General features: G+C 41.5%; 2 protein-coding genes across 2 annotated transcripts; both read right to left on the reverse strand.

Annotated features, from left to right (window-relative positions):
• Window positions 1-3451: 3451 nt before the first annotated feature.
• On the reverse strand, window positions 3452-5044 carry LOC119654000. The gene has a single exon (XM_038059161.1). It carries the CDS (start codon window positions 5042-5044, stop codon window positions 3452-3454), a length of 1593 nt encoding a protein of 530 aa, XP_037915089.1.
• Window positions 5045-5056: 12 nt separating this feature from the next.
• On the reverse strand, window positions 5057-6646 carry LOC119654001. Its single transcript, XM_038059162.1, has one exon. It carries the CDS (start codon window positions 6644-6646, stop codon window positions 5057-5059), a length of 1590 nt encoding a protein of 529 aa, XP_037915090.1.
• Between the last annotated feature and the right edge of the window lie 2448 nt (window positions 6647-9094).

A 9094-nucleotide genomic window follows, 5' to 3' on the forward strand; every position in this document is an offset into this window, starting at 1 on the left:
TTCACCGCCGCTGGAGACTTCAATGCAAAGCCTCCTCACTGAGGTTCAAGGGTAATGGTGAGGAACTGTATAAGGCAGTCTTAGGCAGCAAACTTGATGACATATCAGCAGGTCAGCCTACTTAATCCAGCCCTAATCGACTTTGCGTTCGAAAAAGGAATGACATGTCAACATACATTCAAAAAGGGAATTAGTTGCTTGAGCGTTTAAATAAATACTTCCAAGAGAACCAAATTCAAGCAATTTTATTCGTTGAAAAGGTTTCGCGGGATAAAAGATAACGAAGGGAATGACAACTACATACGTCTCCTCAAGCGAAAGGTATACTCAATGAAACCACAAAACAACTCTGAGTCTGATATTCAACGATTCTTGGCTGGACTGTCTGCTTCTGAACCTGGAGACTATTCGTTGTGGAAAACAGCTAGAAGATTAATAGGTAAAGGTTCAAAGTATCTCCGCTAAGAACTACAGCAGGAAATTGAATTAATGAGAACAAAGGCGAAACATTCGTAGCCCACTTGGAAGAAGCAATTCTAACAATCGACCTTCAAAAGCCATTTGAACTTTTCAGTTGTTCAATTAGCACCAAATTGAGCCACTTGCAAACATCCCTGGAAGACGTTGAGGGCTGATAAGCCTTCTTCCCACGATATGGAAAGTATACTACTCCAGAAGCTATTGCCATTCCTAGCAGCTAGCATCGTGATACCTGATCATCAATTCGAATCTAGGAAAGAGTACAATATCACAGAACGGGATTGTATCAGAAATACACAATGCTGCCAGAGGAAGAAAATATGGCCCAGCAGTATTTCCAGATGTGACGTAAGCATTCGGCTATGTTCGGACGCAGGTCTTATAAGATTAGAGCAGTAATTCCCCGGGGGAGTATAAATGGTCCTGTACTAAACCTTATCTACATGATAGCGGGCTAACCACAATAGTTCCCTTTCTTGATGATACCGCTATCTTAAGTTCACATGCAGACCCTAAACTAGCTTCTCTGAAACTGGAATGGTATCTGAGGTTAGTTGAAAACTGGTTTTAAAAGTGGAGGAAAAAAGTCAACTAATATTTGCGAGTAAATTGGCCTCAAGTGAAGACCAACAACATAGCTATACTCCAATCACAGGACGTTAGATATCTGGGGATAGATCTTGATAGAAGACTGATCTGGAAGCGGCATATCGAGGCAAAACTTAAGTTCAAAAATTCTTTGTGGATACCTGCCTAAAAATCACCACTTTCTCTGAACTGTAAGTTGTTGATCTATAAATCGATCCTGTATGGACTTGTGAGATTCAACTGTGGGATTTTGCCAAACCATCCCACATTAATCTGTTTCAGCCGTTTCTGTTTAAAATTCTTAGATGTATATCCAGTGCTCCTTGATATTTTCGCAACGTAGATCTCCATAAAGACTTAGAGAACAGGACAATAGTGGAAGAAATTGAAACTTCCCCAAATAAATACTTAGTGAGACTGAAGAGTCAGCCCAACACAAGGGCGGGAAAGTGGCTGGAAAGAGTTGACCCCTGTACTTCGGAAAAGTGCCTTGATTAGCATCAGTTTGAAATTTTTTTCCCTAAAATAATTTAATTATTATTAATCACTACTCTCTAAAAATTTTGTTCTGTAACTTAATTTAAATTAATAACAAAAAAATTAAAATAAACGAAAAATGTTCATTGCTAAAGCAGAAAATTCTCAATAATTGAATGGAATTATGAAAACAATTTACTAGTTTTAAGAATTTAAATATATTTGTAGTTTCCAATGTCTGGTCGAAAAAAAATAATAAATATTTATTCAAAAAAGGCTCATAAAACCAACGTGAAGAAATCTAGCCCCTCAAAAACAATTCCTCCATGATTGGTTCTTCTTCTTTTTCTTCAGCCTCTGTCTCGTTTGTAAGCAGGATCGGTCTATCGTGATCGGCTTCGTCATTTGGGTCTATCAAAAGCCTCATCTGAATGCGATCGCGAGGCTGTCAAATTCCCATCCAGCGTACCATCGAATTCCACGTTCAGGCCAATCTTGGCAGGCGAATTTTCGTTAGCGCTAATTACGTGACCATACCATCGAAGACGTCTCTCTTGCAATTTTTCCACGATCGGATGTGATCAAAACGTGTCACGCCATTGGTCCAACAAAACATCTTCGTCTTCATTACCGCAAGACCCCATTCATTGTCTTTTATAGTCGACCAACACTCAAAACCATAGAGAGCGACAAGGCGGAGGACATTATTCGTTCGTTGATAAGTCGATCAGAAAGAACATCAGTTGTGGAACGCCACTTCAACCAGGTTACGTTAATGCGTGAAGTAATTTAACAACGCAGTTCCCCATTGACTAATAGCATTGACCCGAGATATTTAAATCACAGTGATTGTATCTTTTTCATGGGGATCAATCGTCAAAAACTCAGTTTTCTGAGACCGTGTTGCATGAGGCGATTCCATTTTTGGATATGTTGCTCGAGATCATTTTTGCTCTAAGATGCTAGGAAAACATCATCTGCATAAAGCGCTGTATAGGGCGCTGGAAGTTCGATCCCGTGTGACAGTGTCCATGACAAGAACAAAGAGAAGTGGTGAGAGGGCGCTTCGTTGATGAATACCACCAGAGATACAAAGCGGTTTTGATATACCCGCCAGACTTTCAACTTTACTTTTCGGATCGTGGTAGAACAACAGCGCCCAGCGCACGAGCCCTTCTGGCAACAAGTTTGGTTGTAAAGCATACCAGATGAGTTCGTGTGGCACATGGTCAAATGCTCTCTCTAAATCCAGAAATTCAATGTAAAGAGGGCGATGTTTTTCACCGTGTTTCTCCATTAGCAACCGCGCAGCGCGTGTAGTTCTACAATTTTTGACAAATCCGGCTTGATTCACGTTTACTTTAACAATTTCGTGAATACGGTTGTGAAGAATACTGTCTCAATCCTGATAGGTCCACTCGGTGATACACCGGGTGAGTCTTTCTTCTTGATCAAGTGAAACACCTGCTCAAGTCAAAACCAAGTAAAGTTCGTTTTCAAGTCTGTCAGTATGTTCATTGGGTGAAACACCGAATGAGTCTGTCCTTCTTAATTGGGTGAAACACCGAATCAAGTTTAGTCCAGTAGAGTATATTTCCAAATCTTCGAAGTCTCCAGCAGCCTCACTGGAATAAAAGGCTTAGTTCTTCGGGACTTGAAAATACACTAAATTCTTTATTAATTGTTCTCGCTTAAATAGGAACAAAAGTGCTTACACGCTAATATCAAAAAGTGTACAAAAATGCTTACTTGCTATGAGAAAAATTACAAATTGCTTACATGCTAAATATGCGTGCATGCGGAAAATATTCACCTTGGATATGCAAATATTTTTTGCATGCACCGGATGCGCGTGCAGACGGCTTTTTTTTTACTGCAGCCCCTCCGTTGAGCGTTAGGTCAACCGTTATTCTGGATCGATCGCAATCGTAAAGGCTGGGGTTGAAAGATTCCTAGGTAGAGGTATCGGTTTCGTAGTAGTGTTACGAGAGGCCCTACATCTGTGTTTCCAATAAAGGTAAATTACTACTGTTAGGATACCACCGAGACAAATGTAGGCGACAGTGATATGGTGAACGTCCTTTGGTAGTATAGTAGTCACTAGATGCTCCCGTTGTTGCAAGTTGTATAGATCCATCTTCAGTTCTGTTAAATTTTTTAGAAGGGATTCTCCTATGCCTTCGTCATTACTTAATTCGCTGCTATGCGGTGGTAAAACGAATTCGGTAAGATTCTGAATTGGTGCAAATGAAATGTTCATAGTGCTTGGAAATACTTGATGTGCTTGGATAGATAGTGATTCCTCTTTCATGGTGCAACCTTCACGTAGTTCAATGGTACCGCTTCCTGATAGAGTCATCTGAGTAACTGTTGTGCCGCAGCCTATGTTTATCTCCTTGTCTTCGAAGAAATATATCCAACGGTTGGTGTTTGGCAACTGGATCCATCGTGGTGGGTTGTCTAATTTGGACATTTTGCATCGTTCTTTGGAAGGAATGTGACTGATGAAGCTCATTTCACATGCATTAACTCTTGATCCTATCCGATATAGGGGATGCCGTTGTCTGCAGACGTAGTTCAACTTCTGAGTCCGATGGCAGTGCTCCACCTCCTGATCAGGCATGGGATAGTACTGGTCACGATCCCAATTAACGATTAGATAACGTAACGTTGTTGTGATTGCAGTGACGATTCCATTAGCAGAGATGGGCACAGGAACAATATAGAATAGCTCGAAACTTTCGACCGATATTAATGGTAGTTTTAATTGGAAGATAATATGCTCTGCCATGATGCGTCCTTCAATAGTCATGATATTATACAGCTCTAGTAGATCGTTCGATTTAGTTGGCACCCGTAAATGTGGAGGAAGTTCCTCCCTGATGTTGGATAACTCCTGTTGTAGTTGTTGTGGTGCCAACAATTGCGGGTTAAATTTTCCATGGTGCGTGTCAATAAGGATGTCTAGTAAACTGGTTTGTACCTTTTGATAGTGGTTGACTGATAAGAAGAGCTGCAACGCTGCTGATGAAAAGGTCTGCATTACTTCTTGCTCCCACACTTCCTTGGCTATTTTGTTTGTTTGTGTGGCGGTATGGTTGAGAGCTACGTTTAGAGTTTGCATCGATTTGTGGGTTGATTGCTCCAAGTTCATCATTACATTGACCGTGGAGTCAACGATGGAAGTCTGATTTTTCATTAGTTGCAGGAGATGTTCGTCGTTCCCCTTTAAGTTCTTTATAGTTTCTGTCATCTTTGTAGCATAGTCAGAATCGAGTACTCCGAAGAGTGAGTTGGCAAGGTTACCAACGATATTTAGAGCTCCTCTTTTATGTCTTCGTGACATCTCGTTATTGAATGGCCGTAACAGTTCGTTATTAACTGCTATATCGCTTAAGAGATGGTTAAGCTGCATTGTGGTGGCTAAACAGGAGTTATTGTTGTGTAGTTGGTTACAAATATTATGAAGTCTCGCAATTCCTGTTTGTAGGTTGTCCATGTTCTTCCAGTATCATGTGAGGTTGTAATAGATTATCAAATTCCAATCGTTCAAGATCAAGTGGGCGGCTCCTAAATTTTCGAAGTAGATACCTGGTGGAGATTGGAAAGGGGTGATCCGTGCTGGGTTGGCTAGAACGGGTAGGATTAAACTAGTCCACAGTAGCAGGTTTACGGGGGAGTGCGAAATTCTCTTCTTCTTCGCTCTTGAACATCGAGTTGCTTCTGAGTTTTGCGTGCAGGTATCTATAATCCGTTCCTTTGATGGAGCTGGGGGTTTTTGCTGCGAGGAGTCTTCGGTGTCGTTCGGTTCTACCGGTAACGGTGCTAAGTTATGAATTGCTCTCTGTAGGACTCCTGACGATGTTTTGATCTCTGCTATTCTTATTAGACCATCTCGACCTTTTATCCCCTTTATGATTCGCCCCAATCTCCACTGCAGAACGAGAATATTGTCTTCTTTGATAGCCACCAGCATTCCAGGTTTTACGTTTTCGCAGCTCTGTTTCCATTTTTGACGCTGTTGCAGTTCCGACAAATATTCGCTTGACCATCTTTGCCAGAATCTATTCTTTATGTGGTTGATTTCCTTCCATCTTTGCGGTAAATTTGCCTTTACTGCTTGGGCGTGTACATCAACTGGGTTCGTTAGTGGTTCCCCAATTAAGAAATGGCCTGGAGTTAATGCCGTAAGGTCTCTGGCCTCGGATGATAGAGGTGTCAGTGGCCTTGAATTCAAAATAGCCTCGACTTCGACTATTAAAGTTGCCATTTCTTCATACGTAAGTTTTGCTGGGGATATGTTTCTGATTAAAAAGTGTTTGGCAGATTTTACTGCCGCCTCCCACAGGCCACCGAAATGAGGCGATCTTGGTGGAATAAAATGAAAATCAATACCCTTGGGTGTGCAAAAATTGATTAGTTGTTCTTGGGATTGTTCCCCGTATATGCTTTCGTTTAATTCTGCTAGTTGATTTTTGGCGCCCACAAAGTTAGTTGCATTGTCGCAATATAGATTTCGACAATGTCCTCTACGCCCAATGAAACGTTTCAGCGCATTGATGAAGGCTTCTGTCGTTAGATTCGTCACTAGTTCCAGATGCACCGCCTTTGTTGCAAAGCAACAAAAAACAGCAAGGTACGACTTTTGCGGACGATTGCCTCTCCCCTTAAAGTGAATCCATAGAGGGCCGGCGAAGTCGATACCAGTATTCGTGAATGGTCTGGCTGGTTGTACTCGATGGGCCGGCAGGTTTCCCATGAGCTGCGTCATGAGTTTTGGTTTCGCCCTTGCGCATTTCATACAGCTCTGCACGATAGATCTGATGGCTGCTTTGCCCTTGATAGGCCAAAATCGTTGTCTCGCTATTGCCAATAAGGCTTGTGGTCCGGCGTGAAGATGCTTATGATGCAGATCATTTAAAATCAATCGAGTTACGTAATGGCCGTAAGGAAGAACGATCGGGTGTTTGGTATCATAAGTTAAATTTGAAGCTTCAAGCCGACCGCCGACTCTCAAAAGTCCGAATTCGTCTAAGAATGGATGCAGACTGCTCAATGGATCGCTGTTGTTTAATTGCTTGTTACATGTTAGTTGCTGCATAGATTCTCAATACACAGTCAATTGAGCTTCCTTTACTATTACTCGCAAGGCTTCCTCCATTTCGCTTGCAGTTAAGAGCGATTTTTCTCGTTCCTTGTGGTTCGTTGTTCGTGCATTCCTAACGAACCGTAGCACATGTGCCATTATGCGTTGCAGTTGTTGAAAAGAGTTTTGATGGTCGATTTGATTGATAAGGGAAATTGAGTCCTTCACCATGGCCAATACCATTTTTGAACGTTTTTTCTCCAAGGTGGTATCTACACTATGAAACCTTTCCGGCCAGCACTCTTCAGTCCCATGAAGAAATATAGGCCCATAGAACCAGAGGGCATAATTCTGCAGTTTTCCTGGAGCGACACCTCTCGATACCAAATCTGCTGGATTCTCCTTTGAATGTATGTGCCTCCATTGCTTGGGTGAGGATTTTTGTTGTATAGCAGCGACTCGATTAGCCACGAACGTATAAAATGACGATGCTTCTGGATTGATCCAATTTAGGACAATTTCGGAGTCGGTCCAGTAAAAGCAATTATAGTTTGGAATTTCTATGTCCCGTTTAAGCCGATGAACGAGTTCAGCTGCTAGCCTTGCTGCACACAAAAAATATTCTTGGTACAGGAAAGTAACCGGACCGGACGATAATTTGAACGTTATGCTGGACTGCCATTTATTTTCCATATTAGAACTGTGGAACTTTCTCGCCAATCAGATGGTGTTCAATCTTCTTGAATAGTCTGGTTCAACAATTCACTGAGCCACACTGTTGGGTTCCAGCTCTTCGCTTTCCAGAGCCCAAATGCGATGTCTGTGTCTCGTTTTATTGCTTCCTCGACTTCAATTGCGCTGACAGATGTCGGCAATGATTGTGGAAATAGAGGATAAACAAATTCTTCAATTGAAATCTGCTCGAAAAATTCTCCCCATCTATCCGTGGAGGCACGACGGTCGGTAAGGAAAGTACCGTTCTTGTCATTAACGCAACAGAAGTGTTTGATATTCTGCGTTCGTATCCCGTTTATCATAAAGATCTTTTTAATGGACCGCTTTTTGCTTCCTGGTTGGCATTCTTATAAATTTGTCAATTGGCAAGCGTTTTATCGTACAGTTTTTATCAGGGAACCTCATTTGAACATCGTCATTCCAAACCGTCGTCTTATGAGAATATAGTCGATTTGCGTTTTACTGTTCCCACTATCAAATGTAGGAAGATGAGACAATCGTTTGATGAACCATGTATTCATAAGTACAATGTCATGGGTGTCCACAAAATCGATTGTAGGCTTGCCACCCTCATTGTGCACTCCAAACCCCTTTTCCTCATGACACCCGCTATCGTCTGCCTTTTCACCTACATGACCATCAAGGTCGCCGACAGTGATGATATAGTCATCGGCAGGCATGTTACATGCCTTTGCATCCAGAAGTTGCTGGAAGAAGGATCTTTCTCGGAATGAAGTCGACCTGTCTGTGGTGCGTACGCGGTGAAGAAGTGAATCGTGCAATCAGCGGATATAATGGTGAGCTTCATCATCCGATCATCAAATTGTTTGACTTCTTTAATCTAAGATGGCAATGATAAAACCATATACTCTCTGGCCTACCAAAATAAAGAAGTTTGTAACCATTTTTACCGCGTTCGTGTTTTAAGTCACAGCTTTTGGCACCATACCATCGGGTTTCTCGCAGAGCCCAGATATCAATCTTTTTTCCGAAGGGTTCTTGGGAGTTGGCGTGCAAAGACGTATTTGCTTTGCTCGAACTAACTTACTTACGTCCTGATGCACCATCCATGTGTCGAGAACCCTTGCTCATTTCTCGACAGGACCAGGGCCCGTCCTATCACAACAACTGAGGTGATTGATTGATTTTGAACGCTTCCCTAGTTGAGCTTACATTGAGATATTTCTATCATATCTGCACTATAAATAATTTGTGCTACTTCTCGAGTCAAGAATAGGCTGATATTATAACGACAACAGTGCTAGCTATATTCGGAAATGTTTCTGTTCCTTCATTAATGGTTTACCTTTTCAAGGTTTATTTTTAGAGTTTAAAATACACATTGATAAACTATTTAAAAGTTTGTCTCATGAAGGTAACTTTTCAAACCGTCAAGAGGTAGGCTCCTTCTAGGCATTCATATAACAGCTTCACCATGACTACTGGCACTACTATATAAAGAAATATGTCCTTGTAACTAGCACCCTGAGAACAACTTGGAGAGTCTTCAAAGCAATTAAATCGGAAATTTTTTAACTAGAAAAGGCCAAACGCCATATATTGTTTCCAAAAATGAAGTCGGATCAAGTTATCTCCTCCGACTCATTTAGTCCTCATTATGATATAATTTTCGAAAACTTCCCACCAAGCATTTTGTTGATTTCAGCAAACACCATGAAATTTCAGGACAGAAATAACCCTGCGTTCACTCCAAACATATCCATGATA

This window comes from Hermetia illucens, chromosome 4 (genome assembly GCF_905115235.1).
Source record: "Hermetia illucens chromosome 4, iHerIll2.2.curated.20191125, whole genome shotgun sequence".
NCBI lineage: Eukaryota > Metazoa > Arthropoda > Insecta > Diptera > Stratiomyidae > Hermetia > Hermetia illucens.

What these genes read in the sequence shown, in the direction of transcription:
- LOC119654000 (XM_038059161.1), bottom strand. Translation starts at nt 5,044, where the DNA reads ATGGACAACCTACAAACAGGAATTGCGAGACTTCATAATATTTGTAAC.
- LOC119654001 (XM_038059162.1), bottom strand. Translation starts at nt 6,646, where the DNA reads ATGCAGCAACTAACATGTAACAAGCAATTAAACAACAGCGATCCATTG.